Here is a 23,441-nt window from a genome sequence, read left to right as displayed (position 1 = left end):
TTCTAGGCTTCTTAATGAACTTAGCAATTAAAAGTAGTAACCAAAATCAAAAAACATCAACATCTTGTAGAATGAAAGACTTCTTAAACTAGCTATATAAACCAAGGAGAAATGGGACCTTTAACCATGTGTTGTAAACTATAAGAATTTGGAGTTCAAACAGTGGTGCTTTACCGCATGAATAGAAAAATGAGTATTTTTAATTCAAGTTTGTATCCCTAAAAAGAAATCACCCAAGTTCCCACTAGGATTCAGTGATGCAGAAAGAGGGATCAAAATGAAGCTATGCAAGAATCTCAACAAGAGTTTTTTTTTTTCCCCCCTCTTTATGTATTTGCCTCATTGTCCTTGCAACAACCTGGAGCACATGAAAGAAAGACAAGGGGAGGCTGTGTACCTGTTTCCTGTAGGTCCTCTTAATGCGGGAGGACTTGGTTCTATTTGGATTGGAAATTGCTGTTTTAGCTGTATAGCCCATCTAGAAGCTGCACAGCTGGGCACAATTCCACTCAGCCTTGAGGGCACCCCAATAGTGATTTTCCAGACAGCTTAAGTTGTTTTCAAACGTAATTCAAGAGAATTGTAAGATTGTGAGAAAAAAACTAAAATTGGCAGTGCAAAAAACAAAACCCAAACAAAAAGCCCCACAAAGTAGCAAATTCAGGTAGATTGTTTATCTGCTTTTCCTTTAGTGCTTTTTATGGGGTTTCCTCTTGTTCTGTTATTTGGAGTATAGTCCTCTGTCTTCTCATTGTGCTCGACCTTCTGTGTGTGTTCCAGGGAATCAGGCGAACCTTTGGTAATGTTGAGGGAGTTATCCTCTGGATAGTCCTCCCCTGTGCAGACCCTGTGTGCCTGGTGGCTGCCTTGGGCTGGAGGTCCCAGGGCCACCATGCATGGGGTGGCCGCGGAGGGAGGGCTGCAGGGGAGGTGGGCACCGCAGCGCTGCTCCCGGGGGAGGCGGCAGAAGCTGAAGTGGGTGAGTGGGGTGTCCCTGGGGGGGCTCAGTGCAGGGCCTGCCCCAGTGAGGCAGGCCGAGCAGGAGATGCACTGGCCGGTGTCTGGGACTCAGGCCTGTTTCGTCCTGTCCCCAGGGTTGGGGTTGCCCCGTGGGGGTCACCGTGGTGGGTCCCCTGAGACCGGCTTAGGCCGGGGCCTCTGACTGAGCTCCAGCAGTTTCCTGGCTGCTCAGTGCAGCTCCTGGGCTGGATCGTTTGTATTCTTCTTGCTATTTTGCACTGTGGGTTGTTTTTTCTGTCTGTGCCCGAGGGCATCTGGGGCTAGAGCCAGGGCTGGAGGAGGCAGCAGGCCGATTGTGGCGCCCGAAACTGTGTTCCCGTCAGCACCAGGCGCTCGCCAGGCGGGTGCAGCGTAAACAGTGGCGCCCGCCAGCCCCGGGCCTGGAGGGCCTCCAGCAGCTCCCCCGCTGCTTGGCAGGGTTCAGGGCCGACGCCTTCCCGTGTCCGGGGCTCCACGAATCTGCTCCGGGTCCCCCGCTCACACCCGCTGCGGTCACCGTGGGGCGCTGGGCTTCTGGTGCTACTGCCTCCTCTCCCTCCCTCCTGCCCTCCTGCCCTCCTGACCGCCCCCCTACTTCCACCTGTGGTCCCTCCCCACCCTCCCATCCTGCCCTCGGTGGTCCTCCCCTAACCTCCTAACCTCCGTGGACCCCAGGTCGCTGTGCGCAGGGCTATCCCTTGGAGGGAGGCGATGCTCTGCAGGTAGGTGTGCACCAAGGGGGAGAGGGGACTGCGGGTCTTGCTGCGCCCCATCTTGCACCAGGACTCCAAACTGGCTTCCTGAGAAAGGAAGCCGAGCTCCTTGTTGCCTTCCTCAGTGCAGGGCCTGCGGCATACACCTAAGAAGGCACTAATTGATTACACACTTAATCATAAACTTCACTTTTACTCTTTCCTTATGTTACATTCCTGCTGTTTCAAGGATTCTGAGGTCTGTTTGTTTGTTGTTAGGTTCATGGACTGTAGATGTGCAAGTCAACAGTTTCAGAGTGTGCTCATCATTTGTGTGTGTTTTTTTTCTTTTTTCCAGTCTGTTCCCAGTATTCTAGAGGAGTTTTTGCCATTTTCGGACTCTACGATAAGAGGTCGGTGCACACCTTGACCTCGTTCTGCAGCGCCTTACACATCTCCCTCATCACACCGAGCTTCCCCACAGAGGGGGAGAGCCAGTTTGTGCTGCAGCTCAGGCCTTCTTTGCGGGGAGCGCTCCTGAGCCTGCTGGATCACTATGAATGGAACTGCTTTGTCTTCCTGTATGACACGGACAGGGGTAAGTCACAGCTTCATAGCCACATGAGTAAAACTCTGATTTTTCAGCTTGAAATGGCCTTGCATCACTTCTGTGATTTACGGTAATACTTTGAGCCCTAATGTGACTACAATCAGAAAATAGTCATTGTTTATCATTAGTAATTTTATCTTGACTCTGGAGGAAATTTTCCAATTAAACAAGCCTCAAATGCACAAGGTTGTTCATGGGCAAACCATGCTCTCTGTTACTTAGCCCAAACCAAATAATTCTATGAAAATTTCCATGAAGATGTTTCAGGAACAATGGGGAAGTAAATACATCTTTACCTCAAGTGCAGATGATTTAATGTCTTGGAACATCTTTAAAAAGTAGCAGGTTGATTTTTATGTCTACATCTCTACAACTTCTATTTTATTAAAAGAAAGAAAAGAAAGAAAGAAAGAAAGAAAGAAAGAAAGAAAGAAAGAAAGAAAGAAAGAAAGAGTAGCAGGTTGAACTATGCCATTGACTTCGAAATGTAAAACTTTGAGTACTTGAAGCATATTGCCAATGTGGTACAGGTTTAGGTGCTAAGGCTTCTGCTTGTTGGCAGCTGTTCACTTTATCTTTACGTATCAGGCTGTGAAGATTTATAAGTGATACTGTGAAACCCATGGAATGGAAAAATAAGGTGAATAATGTTAGATTATTGATAATCCATTCATTTCTATACATGTTTGAGATACTTTGACTTTCCAATGTGAGATATAGCTTAAGAAGTTTTCTTTTTAATTTAGTGACTGAAATCATAGTAACATATTATATTCCAAAATAAAAGCAGGAAACCCCCTGTGGAATTTTGTTTTCAATCTTTTTTTTCCTTAAAGAGTATGATTTCTGATAAGTTGGAATACAAGTTGAAGCTGACAACATTTTAAGAATATCCTTGAATAGAATTCTATCTGTAAAACAGTAAAATAATAAACACAACACAATAAACAAGCAAAACAAATCTTTTGAAGATATGATTACCTTCAAAAGTGCAATGCATAATTTCCTATACTCAGAGATTATATGTCATATAAGATGTCACACCAGTTGTGGTCCTAGTACCTTGCTTATATTGGCAATCTTGGTAAATTTCCCTTTCTGTAACATATGCAGATAATTTTTAATATCAGTGTATTTTTACATGGTTGCAGCATGCAATCATTCTCATTTGGAAATACAAGAACCTACCCATATCTCATGATAACATTTTCCAATAGCTAATAATTCAAAACATTCTAGAAAATATAGATTAGAGAAATGATCATTCTGTTCATTTCTAACTTCTGGAAAAATTTTTAAGCAAGAGGACACTGAAAATTGAATCATGATGCAACCTAAAACGACAGTGAGATATCACTCCACACCTGTCAGAATGACCAAAATCCACATCACTGACAACACCAAATGCTGGTGAGGATGTGGAGCAACTGGCACTCTTACTTATTGGTGGGAACACAAAATGGTACAGCCACTTCGGAAGACAGTTTAGCCATTTCTTACAAAACTAAATACATATGATCCAGCTATCACACTCATTGGTATTTACCCACCAGAGTTGAAAACTTATGTCCACACAAAATACTTGCACACAGATGTTTAAAGCAGCTTTATTCATAATTGCCAAAACTGGGAAGCAACCAAAATGCCCTTCAATAGATGCATGGATAGATAAACTGTGGTTCATCTAGACAGTGGAATATTGTTCAGAGCTAAAAGGAAATGAGCTATCAATGCATTAAAAAAACCTGGAGGGACCTTAAGTACACTCTCCTACTAAATGAAAGAAGCCAATCTGAAAAGGCTGCATGTTGTATGATTCCAAATCTATGACGTTCTGGAAAAGGCAAAACTATGGCGATAGTAAAAAGATCAGTGTTTGCTAGAGGTTAAGAAGAAGGAGGAATGAATAGATGAAGCACAGACGATATTTCAGGCAGTGAATCTATTCACTGTGATCCTGTAATGGTAACATATTGTTACACATTTGCTCAAACACATGGAATGTCCAGAACCAAGGGTGAAGCCCAGTGTAAACCATGCACATTAGGTGATAATGATGTGCCAGTGTAGATTCATCAGTTGTAAAATATGAATGTCAGATGCAAAAAAAAAAATTATACTTCAATAAAATTAACCTAATGTGTTTAAAAAATTGAATCATAATGTTAAGAAACATACACTGGAATCTGGATGAGACGGTTCCTTATGACATAGCTCTGTTCACCACTTTGGGCAGAAGATCCTTATTTTATGACATCTTGACCTCACAGAAATATCAGTGGGACCTATCTCTTACTGTCTTCTGAGTAAATCAGTCTCTGGCAGGAAGAACTTTATAGGCATTCATGTGTTAGCCTCCCCACAAAACAGGGATTAAAAGTGATGCTTTGCTTCTGTGCTAGTTGGTACTTTCCAGGATCCTCACTCTTGTATGGCACATCAGGTGCTCGAACCCTGAGCCACCTCCCATCACCTCTTTCCAGGGATCTGTCTAGTGTAAACACACGTACTTTGTTATTAAAAGTATATTTTCTTTTCCTGGCTAAATTTCTGCCTCCAGAGACTTAAGCTTTTCATAGTACAGGCACGGTTTCTTCTAATAATGGCATCTTGTCATCTTTAACTTACTTATTGGCTTGCAGCACAAAGCCTGCTTTTTCCTTATTGTCTCCCTGGAATGTAACTGTCCTGTTTTGTTTTGTTTTAATTTTTTAAAAATATTTATTTATTTATTTATTTATTTATTTATTTATTTAGAGAGTGCATGAGCAGGAGAAGGGGCAGAGGAAGAGAGGGAGAGGGAGAGAGAGAATCTCAAGCAGACTCCCCACTGAGAGAGACCTTGACTTGGGGCTGAATCTCATGACCCTGAGATCATGACTTGAGTGGAAATAAAGAGTTGGATGCTTAACTGACTGAGCTACCCAGGTGCCCTGTAACTGTCATGTTTTTAACCAGTTGAGGCAAGTCACTCTCTGGAATTTCTTAGTTCTCTTCAATAGTTGCTGCAGGATGAACAGCTAGTCCTCTGTATGCTTTCTGTTATAGTCACCCAACCCATCTTCAGAATTGAATAGTAATTGTGTGAATGAAAAAATAGCATCCGGAAGTTGGCTACTTATATTTTGTTATTAAAGTGTGTTTGATATAAAATGTTATATTATAAGACATACTGATTCAACAATTCTGTGCATTACTCAGTGCTCACCACGAAAAGTGTCACCGTATAATGTTATTACAATGTTGAGCCTACTCCCTGTGCTGTCCTGTTCATCACCGTGGTTGCCTGACCCGGTGTATGGGAGTCTGTGGCAGTGTCAAGATGGTTCACCCTACCGTGGCATGATGCTGCTTCCCAGTCTTTTTGGTCTTAGTTAAGTACTCACAAAAGACAGTAAATAGTTTCTTCTCCCTTTAAAACTGCTGTGCTCATCTTAAAAGTTTAGGATCACAAGACCAATTTATTTCCTCTTAGACACTGGACTTAAGATTATGTATCACTATCACCTGTGGAGGAATGAATGTCAACTGTGAACATGATTAATTTCTGTCATAAACGTAGTTGGCTAAGAGTCATCCATATTTTCACAACATGCAGAGGAAAGGAGCACATATCAACATTGAGCATAAGGATTTTTTAAAATATACAAAACCAAGTATAAAGAAATAAGATGGTTTAGTATATTTTGGTACTTTTCTCTGATCCTCTGATATCATAAGCTGTTTATTTAAACATTTTTCATGTTATAACTAACTGCCTCAATATGATCCTGAATTTCTCCACAAACTTGAGTGGAACATCGCCTTCTGGTGCATCAGAAATCATTACTTTGGAATCTGTTATTTCATTGATCCACTCAGTGACTTCTGAAATCTCAATCCCTGAAGTGAAATAATGATCTCATAAAATGCCAGAGCTTCACTCTGTCTTCATGTTGACTCACAGCCCATAGAAGGGAATGATTCTTTATTCCCTGTGGTGTGAGATCCAGTCCTGCTCTGCTATGCAGAGCTGTGTGGACCTACCTGTATCTTTGTCCACATCTGTGAGCAAGACAGAAATAGACACAGACAGAAAAGGAGGAAAGTTGAACTGCATTCTTTAAGGCCCCTTCATCCTATCTTTAAGGTTTCTTTATATTTTATATTCCAAATTGTCTGTTCCTTCCCTGGAAATGGTGGGCAGAAAGAGAAGGAGAATAAATAGCATTAGCAACCCCCCTGTCAGGTGACTCCCTGCTGCTTTTCGCTTGACTGCCTCTCAAAGAAGAAAACAGAAGTGTTCATTCATTTATTCATTTAATTTATCCATTCAATAAAAATGTATCATTCAGTCTGTCCGTATCAGGCACTTTGATGGGTGTTAAGGATATAAGTACGTTAACTCATTTGCTATGGCTTCATTAGGGAACAGGACCTAAGATTCACATGACAGCCCGGAGCTTGCCTTTGATACATAGCTTGATGTTTTTACAATTATAATTTGGAACAAACTGGGGATCGCTGGGTGGCTCAGTGGTTTGGTTCCTGCCTTGGTCCCAGGGCGTGATCCTGGAGTCCTGGGATCGAGTCCTGCATTGGGCTCCCTGCATGGAGCCTCCTTTTCTCTCTGCCTGTGTCTCTGCCTCTCTCTCTCTCTCTCTCTGTGTGTGTGTGTGTGTGTGTCTCTCATGAACAGATAAATAAAGTCTTAAAAAAATAATGATAATAATTTGGAACAAATCTTCGGTCAGATTTTTGAGTTGATACATTTAAGGCTATTAAGTGCCTGAAATGTGGCTTATGAATCTGAGGATCTGAATTTTAAATTTAAATTTTAATTGGTTATTTTAAATAGCTGCATTTGCCTAATGGCTGTGCTATGGGACAACACAGTGTGTCTAAACAACGAGCTTGTTGGGAATAACAGATTGTACTCTAGGTAAAACGTCTAAATCTTTTCTCGAACTCATATAGGAAAAGAACTTTTAAAGAACACCCTATACAGATCCTTTTTATAATCACTTTCACATTGCATTGTGTATACATTTACATATCTTTCTTCCCCCGGAAAGAGGTCTTTCACCAGAAATTATTATATCTTACTACACTTCTACCTTTTGTATATAGTGTGGTAACCCCTGATAAGTATGCTATAAACATGAAATGGACTAATGAATTAATCAAGTGAAGTCCTTGACAATAGGTATCAAATAATTTTAGTGCTCTAATAACTAATCACGTAATTCATATTTTACTAATGACACCATATTTTGTTTTGTTTTTGATAATACCATATTTTAAAGTCCCAGGTCATAGACTAGTCAAAATGAAAAAATTCTTCTATAGGGGTTGTCCTTGAATTAAATGCAGTTTTCTTACAATGAAAAAATTCTGGAGAAGCCTGAAAAATCACATTACCTCTTTCTCTTCCTGCCCTCAGAACCTAGTGTGGATAGGCAACATGATCCCAAGGAACTGGGAGCCTTAACCTTCCATCACTCATTACCGGTTACGGACTGTGGTAAACTCTCAGCCATCAGTAATGTAGAGGGATGACTCAGCAGATGCCTCCAAGGAATATAGCCTAAGGCCTATATTTATTTTTTATTTTTTTTTAAAGTTGCTATCTGTAGCTCTGGGAGGAAGATCTTTCTTTTCAAGCTCTGAGTGAACACATTACATTGCCTCAAGATAATGTATATTGTCTCTAAGAACCGTTCCTTCAATTATAAAAAATGCAGCAAGTATGTCTGTAATGACGATGCACAATCAAGGTTAAAGTCCTTGCAGTGCAAAACTTCTGCCAGATGTAAGGTTCACTCAAGGGATGTGTGTTATAGTGTGTTATAGTTCATAACCACATTATAACACGTGACAGTGGGCAGCCGGGATGGCTCAGTGGTTTAGCGCCACCTTCACCCCAGGGCGTGATCCTGGAGACCTGGGATCAAGTCCCACATCAGGCTCCCTGCTTGGAGCCTGCTTCTCCCTCTGCCTGTGCCTCTGCCTCTGTCTCTCTCTCTGTGTGTCTCTCATGAATAAATAAATAAAATCTTTTAAAAAACTAATATGAAATAACATGTGATAGAAGGGCCATGGAAAGCAGAATGTTACTATTTCATACAATGTAAAGCAGTCCTCTGATGTAAATTGGTTATAGTTGAGGCTATGGCAGCACTGCCAATCTCTTACCTGTCCAAACAGAGATAGTTCCAGCATTATTTTGATCGTGTAACCCAGATGTTGTCTGTGGAGGACAGTGGAGCACGATGTAAAGTGACCGGGGAGCAGATCCCAGCTGTACCACCGATGACATGTTTGACCTTGCAGAGGTTTCCTAAAATGGCTAGATGTCTGCGACCTACCAGAGTTGTGTATGAAATGCTCACACAGTTCCTGGCATATGGAAAACTGTATATGTTACAGCTATTACCCAGCTGTCATATTACTCATTATTGACAGCATTATTAATGTACTAAAGCCATAACAATTTATTCTTAAACTCCAATAGATATTTATCATTTTAATATTATGAATCACAAATCAAAGATATTTGCTTAATATTTTATATTAGGAGACATACACCTTTTTAATACAGGAACATGTCTGAGTGTAAATGCTAAATTGTTGAAGAAACAAAACAAACAAGAATAAATTTGTGATTTCTTGTAGTTCATTTCCTTCTAGACTTCCCTTCCTCTAACTTCTCTTAAAATGCTAGCATTCCCCCTCAGTTCTGTACTCAGCCATCTTGCCTCTGTTAACTTGAATCCGAAGCTGCATATGGCATGTTGCTGATTAGAATGATCTCATGACTTGCATGATACTTCATGTAATGTCCAAATTCCTTAAATGATGCTCTGCAACCCACCTCTTGATTACCGCTCCCAGCTCGTTAGGTATTCCACTTCTGCTGAACCACCAAACTCCAGTGAAAATGGCCTTTTCAAGATTTTTGAGCACACTGGATGCTTTCACCTGCCTTGACAGCTCTGCACCTGCCATTCCCTCAACCTCAAACATTTGGTGCACATCTCTGTTTCCTGCTTTAACTCTTACAACCCATTCTTCAGGTCTGGGCATAATATCTTTCAATAAGTCTTTTTCCACATATCTGCCCCCTATTCTATTTGTTTAATTCTGTGCCTTTGTCCCCAGACTCCTTATGGTCTGTAATAGCAGGGACTTGTCTTGTTCTCTGGGATTCCCTGAACAAGGACTAAACCTGCCATTTAGTCACATTAAATAAATATGAATGAAAGAATCTTAGGGTCTCATCTTCACTGTATTTAGATAGATCTCAGTCCTCATCCATGAACAAGAATCATTTTCATAGTGACCATTGGATGTCCCATTGTATCTAAAAATCTCAATGCCCAAGAGTGAATCTATCACCTGCCCCCTTAAACTTGCTCCTTTTCATACATTTCTATCCTTGCATGCTAGAAAAGGAAGAGACCTTACTCCTTTTTCTCCCTCACGCTGTCATAGCCAATCAGTCATCAATTTTGCCAAATGTGTGCCTCATAGAAATTTGCCAGAAGCAACCCCTCCTCCATGTAAGTGTGTGGAAGGCAGACTTGAGAATAGTACTGGAGCCTCTGCTCAGAAAAATCTTCATTCACCTGCATCAACAAGCTTTCTTCCTTGGCTTCAAAGGAAGCCTCAAAAATCCATCTTCCATGTACTTCCCAGGGTTATCTCACATATGTCACTTCTGCCTTAACCTCTTCACACGGATACAGAAATTGTACATTTTAACTACCAAATACTTGTCAGGAAGACTTCATTATGTATTTGGAAAGAAATTTCAGAAGATACCTATGTGATGTCATATTTATAAGGAAAATACCATGGAAGCTGATTTCTTTTTTTTTTTTTTTAATCTATTCATGAGAGACACAGAGAGATAGAGAGGCAGAGGGAGAAGCAGGCTTCCTGCAAGGAGCCTGATGTGAGACTCGATCCCGGATCCCAGGAACATTCCCTGAGTCGCTAAGCCACTCAGGCATCGCTGGAAGCTGATTTCTATCTTGGGTTGTATATCAATAGGAAGAATTTAGGCTTCAAATTATAACAAAAAGAAAATAACATAAGTATGAATATATGTGTATTATGAAGTACACATAACATAGAGCTACTATAAATACCTGCTGTGAAAGCTTCATTATCTTCCTGCAGTCAGACTTCTATTGTTGCTACATCATCCTTAACATTTGGCTTCACTTCAGGGTGAAGCCACTTCAGGGTGGCTACTAAAGCTCTAGTCAACTGGAAGGTGTGGAGGGGAAATAAAATCAAACCACCTCCCTTTACCGTACATGCCATTTTGCACACAATTACATGTGATTAAGCATGCAATTTTGTGACAAGGTTATGTTGGCTTTCTGTAAATATGCCACAGAATATTACATTTTTTCCTGTTTTCTGAACGATTCTATATAATGGTAAAATTAGCTTGTTCTCAAAAGTTTGATAAAACATGACTTAAAATATTCAAGCATGAGGTCTGAAGAACTTTTCTAAAACATGCTTCAATTTTTTTTCATGATTCAGAAGCCTATTCAGATTTTTCATTTATCCTTCTGTCACATTTGTTCAGATATATAACATGCATTGATACAAGAAACCTTAATGGATTCTGGCAGGAAATGTATTCTCTGTGATACCAACTCTTTGAAACTTTTTAGAACTTTCTTCATGTTCCAGTACACGTTCAATTTTAATAATATTTCATGTAGTCTTAGCAAGACTATTTACTTTCTTTTTCTTTTAGGGGAATGGGGACCCTGCAGCATTCTAAATAATCATTATATGTTGTTGTTTGAATCTTCTCTGTCTTTACTAAATTTCTGATTGCTTGACCTAATTGAGAGATGGAAATTATGGAAATCTCCTACTTTAGTCATAGATCTATCAATTTCTTATCTTACTTCTCCAGTTTTGCTTTATATGTGATACATTTCCATATAAAATTATTTAAAATTTTTAGTGTTTTCCTCATAAACTGAAACTATTTATACTGCATAATAAACCTTGCTCTCCTTAACGATGCTTTCTGTCTTGAGATCTATTTTTTCAACATTAATATAGCTATCCAAGCTTTCTTCTGGCTCATACTTGTCAAGTATATCCTTTGCTATCTTTTTATTTTCAACTTTCCTGCACCCTTACATTTTTGGCATATATTTTTGGGAGCATAATTTTCATTACACATGGAGTAATTTTCCGTGTGTGTTTCATATTTAATCTTCCCCAAACCCAAAAGGTAGGTAGAATTATTATCCTATTTTATTCCTGAGAAAATTAAGACTTAGAGAATTTAATTAATTTACCCAGAGTCATCTGGCAACCAGTAACAGAGCTAGGACCCAACTACTTCTGTTGGTCAACAAACTCTTGCCTTTAGCCACTGTGTTCTACTACATGCCAGGAAAAGTTTACATTACATTCACTGTGGGGGAGGATGATCTCTACTCAGGGTCAGTAAACTCTTTTTGTAAAGAGCCAGGTAGGAGATACTTTAGGCTTTGCAGACCGTATGGTGTCTGTCACAACCACTCAACTCTGGTGTGGTAGTGAAAAACAGCCACTGATAATACATAAGGGAAGGACCATGCCTGAATTCTATTAAAACTCTATTTATGGACACTGAAATTTGAATTTCACATCATTTTCATGTGTCACAAAATCCTATTTTTATTTCCCTCTCTCCTTCCAAACATTTAGAAATGTAAAAACCATTCATACCTTACAAGCTATACAAAGGCAGATGGTTGGCCAGATTGGGCCTGTGGGCTGTAGTTTGCAATATGTGTACAGATTGATATATTTTTTAAGTACAATTTTTAAACATTGTACTGTTGTTTAATAGAGTTAAGCAGGCTTAAGTTGAAAATTCATTAATGTGTTAGGAGCAGTTCTCCAATTATATGGGTAAAATGGAGTGTTACTACAGACATGTAAGCCAGCACTGCTTCCCAAGATGGCCTTCACTCACAGTCATTTGGGAAATATTATAAAGTATATAGGACATGAACCACATTTGCTTTGATAAATTTTTGTTTAAAATCAAATTAATGCTTTTTCTGGCAATTATTTTCTATGTCTCTAAGTGGTTAGCAACTAGAATGACCTGATCTATCACTACATTAGTCAAATCTCCACCCTGTATTGTACTAGTTTGTTTTTGGAAATATGTGTGTGCCACAGATATTTTTGTTTGCTCTGAGCATTTTTTTATATCATAGCTCTACCTGTATGTTGCATGCTAATAGATTGTAGAATAGAAAAACAAATTGGCCTAAAGAGAAATTTTTGAGATTACTGTCTCAGGACCAGTTGTTGAAACAAATTTAAGGACCAAGTTCCATCATGTGGTATAGGCAAGGGATAGAAGTACAAAATAAAAGTAGAACATGGGTAAATGTCAGGTTCAAAGTGACAGAAGATTCTAATACTCTTTGGGGGTTAACAGAAAGAGTGTAAAGAAATAGGATTTCTAAAAAAAAAAAAAAAAAAAAAAAGAAATAGGATTTCTTAGAAGAAATAAGAGTGAGATGGAACTGGAGGGTATTATGCTGAGTGAAGTAAGTCAATCGGAGAAGGACAAACATTATATGTTCTCATTCATTTGGGGAATATAAATAATAGTGAAAGGGAATAGAAGGGAAGGGAGAAGAAATGTGTGGGAAATATCAGAAAGGGAGACAGAACATAAAGACTCCTAACTCTGGGAAACGAACTAGGGGTGGTGGAAGGGGAGAAGGGCAGGGGGTGGAGGTGAATGGGTGACGGGCACTGAGGGGGGCACTTGACGGGATGAGCACTGGGTGTTATTCTGTATGTTGGTAAATTGAACACCAATAAAAAAATAAATTTATTTTAAAAAAAAGAAAAAGAAAACAACCTGGAATAGAGGTCAGAGAACTATAGCCAGTGGACTACCTGCTTTTGTAAATTAAATTTTGTTGGAACCCAAAAAACAACAACAACAACAAAAAAAAGAGTGAGAGAAGAGAGCACTCTCAGTACAGCAGGCAGCACAATCCAAGGCTTGAGGGTGAAGAGTCCGTGAAGTTTTGCATATGCTGTGAAGTATGATCTGATTCAAACCTTTGTCACAAGGCATTTAAAGGGAGGTGGAAGAAGAGGCCGGCAATTTCACGAGTTCACTAGGGTTACACATTGACTTCATGCCACCATGTATTTACTTAAACTACCTTCCAAACCTCCTAAGAGAGATTGGAACATAACTAGAATAATTAGCCCATGGCAGACAGGATAAGATCTACTGAACAAATAAAATAACACCAGAAGATGTGAGTATCTAGACACAGTAGTTACCATTCTAGAAGAGATTACACTCTTACGGTTTCCTAGAGTTTAAGGGTTTTATTCTGTTTTGATAGATGCCTGATTAAGATCATAATGAATATGTATTCTTCCTGTATACGGGAAAACGGCATAAACGCTCATCTTTGTAACAGCCTGTAGCTTTAATTTGGAAAGTGGAGAAAATAATTTTGTGAGAGATATTGCTCTGTGGGTCGTTTACATTTTTCCCAACCTTTACTCTGCCCCAATAGATTCCATGTCGTGGGTATTTTAGGTGAGTGCACAATACTTTCACTTCAGTGGCTATCTGTTAGTTCTTTTCTTGTGAATTTTAGAAAAAAAAAATATTTACTTATTTAAGAGGTATGATTCTTCTACTTGTAAAATATATATATTTTTAAGTAGGCTCCATGCCCAGAGTGGAGACCAAGGGAAGGCTTGAATTCATGACCTTGAGATGAAGACCTGAGCTGAGATCAAGTGTTAGATGCTTACCCAACTGAGCCACTCAGGCACCCCTACTTGTAACATATCTTAAAATGCTCCCAAACACAACCTTAAAAGGCTAATTCAGAAATAGAGTATGAAATTAAAACTAACATTTTGTCACTGATATATTCTAATGAGATTATTTTTCTGTAGTCTCATGTTAAACTTAATTTATATTAAATTCTGTGTACATGTTTTACCTGAAATGTGTTAGTTGAAGCATTTCAAATACTTCATTTTATAAATGTTATATTATCTATGTTACACCATCTGTTTTGACTCGAATAATTAGAAAATAAATGGTATATAGAATTAGCATCCAGATGCCCATTAAGTTTAAAAATATTGGTTTAGATAGGAACTGTAGGTTGTGTATTAAGGAGTTACCATATTTTAAACAGTCAAAATGGCTGCTCAACTGCAATAATAGGTTTGAGGGTGAGTCATTAAGTGTATATTGTCTTCACAGTACTGTAGTTGGGAAAGGCAGGTTGTTTTTAAAGAACAGGGGATTAAAGATTTAAAGGGAATTCATAGTTCCTGAAGGAGCAGTCTTCTTAGTAGCACCTGGACTGCAAATTATTGTGTTTTTTTTTGTTTTGTCTAAAAACATGAGAACAAGGTTTCTTCATACTAGATCCAAGAGACTATTAAAGACATGCAATTGTCAGAACAAAGCCAATACTACCCATTGGGCCAGGTGTTACTGGACTGAAGAGTTCAGCCCCAAGGAGTATGTGACCAGTGATGCCATCAGCCCTCTGTCTATGCAGAGTCTAGGTATGCCCTTGGAGGGAGAAGGCCATTAAAACTGCACAACCCCACCCCCCCCCCAAAAAAAACTGCACAACCCTGAAAAGTGGGTTCAAAGAGCATCCCATGTTGGAAAAGGCCATGATGCAGCTGAATACAGTACAGACTAACACAGGGCACAGAGTAGAACAGATCATGGAACAGCCAAAATTTTTCTGATCCAACATTGAATAGTATTCCTGATCAGCACTGTAATTCTGTACACAGATGTTTAAAACAAAAAGCATAATTTAAAATAAAATAACAATAATAGAACTGTATCAACAACAATAGGAAGAGTTAAGATGCTGATAGTTAATGTAAATGAGACAAACAGGAATGAGTTGAAAGAAGTGCTGGGACAAGCATATTGCTAAACAAATGACTGATAAGGATGTGAGCTGCTTCATGGAAACCGGTGTCAAATGGATGGTGCTGAAGAACGTAGACAGGACCCAGTCTGAAGATATTGCCTTTGGGCATATCCTAATAAATAGGATTTACCAGTTACCACAGATCATCATGGGTTGGAAGCTTTTCATTCCTAACTTGTAGAACAAGAGTCAGCAAAGTACAGCTGGTGGGCCAAATCTGGCGGACAGCCTTTTATTGCAAGTAAACACAGCCACACGCACTCATTATGTATCCTCTGTGGCTGCTTTCACCCTGCAGTGGCAGAGTTGGATGATTGCCACAGAGACTGTGTGGCCTGCAAAGCCTAAAATATTTACCACCTGACCCTTTACAGAAGCTTGCCAACCCCTGACTTAGAACTTCATTGAAAATTGATTACTTCACAGGATTGTCTTACATAAAGTAGATATTTAAGTTTCTTTGTTCTATGTATGCTTTCATTGCTACATAAATTAAATTTGCAGAATACAAAAATATCTCTTAAAAAGTATTCATAAACTCAGTAAACATTTGTCAAGTTGATTTCAGGATCTGTGCAAGAATGTGAATATAAATACCATGGAAATAGTATTATAAATCCATCTCATGGACATAGATGCTTTCTGATGATATATTACGTTCCTGAACTAACCAAGTCTTAGTTTTCATATCTTTTGCAATAATGATGAAATATCTCTTTCAGTTACTGAATAAATAGAACTAAAGCCTTTGTTTATTTCCCTCTCTTGAAGATACCCTAGAATCATAGGCCTGATCAAAGCTTCTAATGTAAAGTATCAAAATAGGGATTACGCTAAATGCCAATTGTTCGTTTGCCTTTATGCATAGATATGCCTATGGAAAAACAAAACAAAACTATATCCCAAACATTTAGAAGTTTTTACTTTTTATATGTATGCATATATTAATATTAATAGAGGGTCTACTGTTCATATATACACATGCATATATAAAATAGTAAATATATATATTTATACATGTGGTAATTGAAGTAAAACTACATGGGTTTTCACTTATATCATATTTAGTTTTTTTTTAATTTTTATTTATTTATGATAGTCACACAGAGAGAGAGAGAGAGAGAGGCAGAGACACAGGCAGAGAGAGAAGCAGGCTCCATGCACCGGGAGCCTGACATGGGACTCCATCCCGGGTCTCCAGGATCGCGCCCTGGGCCAAAGGCAGGCGCCAAGCCACTGCGCCACCCAGGGATCCCCAGTTTTTTGTTTGTTTTAATCCCACCTTATGATTTATGTTAACCAGGTAAAAGATAAGGACTTTGGAAATTAATCTTGGAACCACTGCAATTTAGCAACAGCACTTTTGAGTTTAGACTTATTTCCAAAATCCTAGTTAGGTCTGTGTATATGGCTTGTTTGATAACTTGCATACTTACTAACTCAAAATTAGATGAAAGGCAGAGACACTGTCGTCTCTAAGCTGAATTGTAACCATAGCTTCCTTTTTTAATATTAAATACTTAATATGTAAATATTAAACAACATACTACTGTACAAGCAGTGGACTAAATAAGAAATCAAATGGCAAATCAAAATATGTCTCACAGCAAAAGAAGACAATATTCCAAAACTTCTGGGATGCAGCAAAAGCAGATGTTAGAATGAAATTTATGCTATAAATGGTTGTGTTAAGAAAAAAACTTTCAAATAAATATTACACCACAAGGAACTAGAGAAAGAGAAAACTTAGCTGAAATTTAGTAGAGGGAGGAAATAACAAAGGAAAGTCATATAAATAAAATAGAGACCAGAATAAACAATAACATACTATTGAAAGTAATGACCAGTTTTTCCAAAAAATAAACAAAACTGGCAGTAACTACCAAAAATCAGAAAGAAGCCTAAAAGCCAAAATGAGAAATGGAAGAGAAAACAATACAAAAGGTAACCGCAGAAATACATAGTGTGATAACAGATTGCTATAAACAATTATATATATTAATAAATTGGATAACTTAGAAAAAAAACAGTTCCTAAAAAATTAACACATTACCATGATTTATTTATTTATTTTAAAGATTTTATTTATTCATTCATGAGAGACAGAGAGAGAGGCAGAGACACAGGCAGAGGGAGAAGCAGGCTCCATGCAGAGGAGTCCGATGCAAGACTCAATCCCAGGACTCCAGGATCACACCCTGGGCCAAAGGCAGGCAATAAACCGCTGAGCCACCCAGGGATCCCCTCATTACTATACTTAACCATGAACTGTGATTTCAAGAAATAGGAAATCTTCTTAGACCAACATCAAGAATGAAAGGTGAATTAGGAATTTGAAATCCCCCAGCACAGAAGGGCCCAAGACCACTTGGTTTCATTGGTGAATTCTATGAAACATAAAAAAATAATAATAATGACAATGTTTATCAAAATCTTACAAATAATTGAATAGAGAGAACACATTCAAAATCATTCCATGAGGCCAGTACTGCCCTGATACCAAAGCAGGACAAAACAAGAACAAAGACATCTAGATTGTCTGATCTAAATTTTGCCAGTCTGACTTTCTTTTGATGTCTATTAACATGATGATGGTTCTCTGTCCTCTCACTTTCAATCTGCAGGTGCCTTTAAGTCTAAAATGAGTCCCTTGTAGGCACAATATAGATGGGTCTTATTTTTTTATCCATTCTGATGCCATATGTCTTTGGATTGGAGTGTATAATCCATTAATATTCAAAGTAATTATTGATAGATATGTCTTTATTGCCATTTTGTTACTTGTTTTGTCTTTGTTTCTGGAGATTTTCTCTCATCTTTTCTTGTCTTTGTTACTTTTGGTCTCTCCTTTCCACTCAGAGTCCCCTGTAGTATTTCTTGCAGGGCTGGTGTAGTGGTCATGAACTCCCTTAATTTGTTTTGGAAACTTTCTCTCTCCTTATGTTCTGAATGATGCCCTCTCTGGGTGGAATAGGCTTGGCTGCAGATTTTTCCCATCACGTTGAATATCACATGCCATTCCCTTCTGGCCTGCCAGGTGTCTGTGGGGAGATATGAGGCTGGCTTTGTGGGTCTTCCCTTCTAGGTTAGGGACTTCTTTTGTCTCGTTGCTTTTAAGGTTTTTTCTTTGTCACTATAGTTTTCAAATTGAATTACAATATGTCTTGGTGTTGGCCTGCTTTTGTTTATTTTTATGGGAATTCTTCATGCCTCCTGGATCTGGATGCCCGTTTCCTTCCCCAGATTAGGGAATTTTTGAGCTATTAATTCCTTATTATAAACCTTCTGCTACTTTTCCTCTTCTTCTGGGACTCCTGTCATACTACTGTTGTGATATTTGATGGAGTCACTGAGCTCCCTAAGCATATTATCATGTTCCATGATTCTTTCTCTTTTGTGCAGTGTCATTATTTTCTATTGCTTTGTCGTCTAGATCACTAATTCATTCCTCTGCTTCTTCCAGCCTGCTGTGCATTGCATCGAGCCTGTTTTCATTATCAGTTATTGCAATTTTTCATCTCTGACTGATTCTTTTTAACTCTTTTATCTCTGTGGTAAGGGCCTCCCTGAAGTCTTCTATTCTTTTCTCAAACCCAAGAAGGATCCTTATAATTGGTGCTTTAAATTCTCCATCAGGCATGTTAGCGGCGGAGGAGGGAAATGGGGCCAGCCAGCTCCTTTGTACCCAGAGAGACATCCTGTGAATGCTGCCTCTCCAAGAAGAGCAATAATCTCTCCACTGTGTGCCCCAAACATTTCTCAGATCACTGTTTGCAGCCTGTCTGTCTTGGGTTGTTTGCCTTCCTCCTCTTCAGCAGTAGGGTAGTGCCCTTTTGGCTCTATCCCACACAAGCCTGCTAACCTTTAAAACTCCAAGCTTTGAGACTCACTGGTTGCAAGAACTCACAAAATTCAGCCCTTCTCATTTTCTAAGCCAATGGCTTTGGGGAAACATTCTCTTTGTGTGTTCCCATGTGTGCTCCTCTCTCTCCCCCTCCTTTGCAACTATGGCTCCCTTCCCTCCTTTTACTTGTGGAGTTTATTCTGTCAGTCTTCAAGTTGATGTCTGAGGTATTTAGATTGATTTGATAGTTATTTCATTGTGTTCATAGGACAAGATGAGTCTAGGGTCCTCTTTCTCTGCCACCATCTTGTTATATTGTCTACCCTAGCCTCTTAACTAATTTCTCTGTTCCCATCCTTTCTCCAATATATATCTTTCAAATGCAATAACCAGAGTGAACCTTTTAAAACCAGCAGATCACATCCCTTTGCCCACAGCTATCTAATGGTTTCCAAATCACTCAGTGTCACATCAAAGTTCTCATGATGTCATGGCAGGCATATCCCTCAGGGCCTTTGTAAATGCCCTTTCTTTTACCTGGAATACTCTTTCTGCAGATGTAAGAAGACCTCACACTCTTCTCCTTTAAATCTTTGCTTGATGTCACCTTCTCAGTGAGACCCTCTCTGACCACTTCCATCCTCCTGATATCCCAATTCTCATTTTCTGCTTTAATTTTCACTACAGCACACACCATTGCCCTACATTTTATGTATTTTACTTAATATAAGCTCCATCACAACAGAGCATTTTGTTTATTTATTCACTGCTATACTCCCAGGATATTCACATAGAAGATGTACCATACATATCTATCAATTTGATGAATGAACTTAAAAATTGGCAAGAATAATAATGAAAATAATAAAAGACTGGAACATATATAATAGCCTAATAGTTATCACAGGAGAGGGTGGTCTGGAGTCCTTGGGCCCAGGAATGAATGACCTGAAATACTTGGCATCTAAGATATGAATGGGATTCATGGAGTATCTGACATTCCCATCACTTATTAAGTTGTTTTTACTTGAACTAGAGCTTTTTAAAAAATAATTTTACCACTTGAAAACTGTTGACTTGGGATGCCTGGGTGGCTCAGCAGTTGAGCGTCTGCCTTTAGCCCAGGGTGTGATCCTGGAATCCTGGAATTGAGTCCCACATCAGGCTCCCTGCATGAGTCTGCTTCTCCCTCTGCCTGTGTCTCTGCCTCTCTCTTCTCTCTCCGGGTCTCTCATGGGTAAATAAATAAAATCTTAGAAAAGAAAGAAAAGAAAAGGAAAAGAAAAGAAAAGAAGAAAAGAAAAAAGAAAAAAGAAAAGAAAAGAAAAAAAGAAAGAAAAGAAAAGAAAGAAAAGAAAAGTGTTGGCTGTATAAATAAGAAGTGGTATGGCATGCTCTTAAAATTCTAGAAGGGGGGGAAAAACTCTAATATATTTTGTGCTAATTTCACCAGGGGTAGGCTTAAGCCCAATGTGTTTTTTTAATGACCCTTGTGCATTTTTTGCACAAATAAGAAGCATATGCCACAAAAAAATGCAAGTGGAAAAAGAAAATTATGAAGGAGAAATTGTAGATGTTATGAAAAAATTGCTTTCAAGTTGTGCCTGAGATTCTTCAAGAATTGATAATCTAATAATAACAGAAAGCACTTATACAGTGCTTACCAGGAACAGGCATGGTTCTAAAAGCTTTATGCATACAAACTCACTTCATCCTCACAGCATTCTGAGGCATGTGATATCATTTCCACTTTATAGATGAGAATACTGAGGTCTTACAGGGGTTTAATAACTTGTCCAAGATCATACAGTAAGTGATAGATCCAGGCTTCAAATCCAGGCAGTTTGATTTCAAAATATGTGCTTTTAGCTACTATATTGTCCCTCTAATGAGGATCTCCACCTTTAATTTGAATCAGAGATAGCCAAAGAAGACAGAGTACACAAATGTCGGACACTTAATATATATCACTATGTAGCAGCGGGCAATCCCAACAGTTCCTGAAAGGCTCAAAAAAAGAACCAGTCCCAGATCCAAATATTTCAGCTTTAGTAATTTATTTCAGCATGGACATCTGAGTCCTGCAGCTGCTATGTTTGGTCTTTTGTGTGGTCACAGGTGTTGGCTGTACTGCTAGAGCACATAATGGAGGATGACAAGGCGAGCATAGTGGGGACTGCCAGCCCCAGGAGATAATGCCAAGTTTAATACTGAAAGTCAAACATATGCATGTGCCAATTTTCTTATAAATGCATTTTTATTGAAGAAAAACAAAGTTGTCTTCTAAAAAACATCATCTGTGGATAGATAAAGGATATATTGGCATAACAAAGAGTAGCATTAGGAGGCTTAAAAATAAAATTTGATTTAAAAACTGGAGTTGAGAATGATGAAATCAGACAGTTATGTCAAGGAATGACCACTTGAATACCAAGTAAACAATAATCAGAATATATACAGTTCAGTTTTAGGACCTCAGAGTGCTTAGGTTTTCATGTAAAAAAATTTTTTCATAAAAAAAGAAAAGAAATAAACTATACCCAGAATCTTAAAAAAAAAATACACCTGGCATTTTCTGTGAATAGATGCTTCAGTGACCATAATATGTGATGCTTTGGTGAAAGGGGTCTAGAACCTTCTTTATATGAGTTGGGTCACTCAACTGAATTAAATAAATGGTTGTGGATGATCACTTACATGGAGAATGCAAAGTGAATATGTGCACAAACTGTAGATTTTGATAGCAAAGAGAAAACAGAACACAGATCACTGTAATGGGAATTGCACTAGGTGAGTAACATAAGAGAAGCACAAAGATGGGGTTGGCATTCAAGGCAAGAAGACCTCATATCAGATTTAGGACTAAGATAGGCACCGAAGAAGGTAAGACATGAATTGGTGCCTGAGAAGTTAATATAGGCTTTCAATCAGAAGAGAGGGAAGGAATTCCAGGGAGAGGACATTGAGTGATGAAAGATAAGAAATGGCTAGGTAAGTTTCTACATGATTAGTGATCTGTGCACACGTTCTGGAGTGTAAGCTCAGTAACTTGAGAAGCTTAGAGTCTAGTAGGGGAGCTCTGAGCCCAGGGACAAGGACTAGCTCTTGCTCTGACTCATGTAGCAGGTGTTTGGTTAATGTTAGGTGAAAGGAAATAGCAGGTAGGTGAATTGTTAGGTGAAACAAAATGTATAATGGTGTGTGTGCAAACAACCATAATAGAGTGTGAACCATGCTCTAAGGGAGGCACATAGAGGACTGTGCAGAGGCACAGGTGTCATTTTATCTAAAGAGACGGGGAGGCTTCAGAGAGGTCGATGCTTGAGCTGAGTAGATCCTAAAGACTAAAAAGTTTTCAGATCAAATGCAGAAGAAGTGTTATTTAGGGAACAGTGCATGAAGAGTGTGATCTGTCATGCAGGGAACAGTGTGTACAAGAGCATGATCTGTCATGCAGGGAACGGTGTGTACAAGAGCATGATCTGTCATGCAAATGGTAAATAACTCAGTGTGGCCCCAGAAGAGGGTCAACCGGAGATGACTGGCCAAAAGAAGGTGCTTGGGATGGATGAGAACAGATAGTGCCAGCTTGTAGATGCCCTACTGGAGATCCTGGATCCTGTGTCTCAGGTAAAGGGGAGCCAGCACTTATTTTAAAGAGTAGGGGCATGTGAAAAGTTTATGCTTCAGAAATGTAACACTAAAGCAGTATGGAGAATGAACTGGGGGTAGATTCTGCAGGCAAGAAAAACCAACCAGGAAAATAACAGTGTGACATGTAAGCAAGTGAAGATGAGCATACTAAAACTTATATACATAAACGCTAAAAAGATGTCAAGTACATGAGTCATCAGAGTAGGCTGGCTTTAGTCAAAGTTTATCATTTAGGATTTGGAGCCAGATTTTATTTTAAAGATTTCCCCCTCTATTTTAACTTAAAAGTAACAAAAGCAAGAGATAGATTACTAGTTACTTTATGTCGTGAATTCCTACTATGTATTAGAATATGTACAAAAGATGCTGGTAATAATATAATATATTTGTTTTCTTTATGTCATAATACATCATTTATATGACTATGTGGTGTATCTACATGATCCATATTTATCTCATAGATGATGGAAGTGCTCTAGTTTATTCTAGCCTTGTAATGCACCTAACATCTTGATGCAGGGAGAGTTTAATCTGTGATGACACCTTGCTTGTATCCTAATGTCCCCTGTTTAAAGACAGACTTCAGTTATAGGTGACTCTTCTGATTTGGTTGTTTAGCTCTGTCAAATTTTGCCATTTTATGAAGAAAAAAATTAATTTCTTCTCTA

At 38.7% G+C, this 23,441-nt stretch overlaps 1 protein-coding gene across 8 annotated transcripts in view; it reads left to right on the top strand.

Annotated features, from left to right (window-relative positions):
• The window catches only part of GRIA4 (glutamate ionotropic receptor AMPA type subunit 4), a 368,417-nt gene that overhangs the window by 138,687 nt on the left and 206,289 nt on the right, over positions 1–23,441 (top strand). For all 8 annotated transcript variants that reach the window (XM_041770488.1, XM_041770490.1, XM_041770487.1 and 5 more), the window contains one exon: positions 2,050–2,289. In XM_041770488.1, coding sequence (XP_041626422.1) covers positions 2,050–2,289 — 240 coding nt within the window. The remainder of the gene's footprint in view (positions 1–2,049; positions 2,290–23,441) is intronic.

This window comes from Vulpes lagopus, chromosome 10 (genome assembly GCF_018345385.1).
Source record: "Vulpes lagopus strain Blue_001 chromosome 10, ASM1834538v1, whole genome shotgun sequence".
NCBI lineage: Eukaryota > Metazoa > Chordata > Mammalia > Carnivora > Canidae > Vulpes > Vulpes lagopus.
This window is presented reverse-complemented; position numbering and strand designations above follow the sequence as displayed.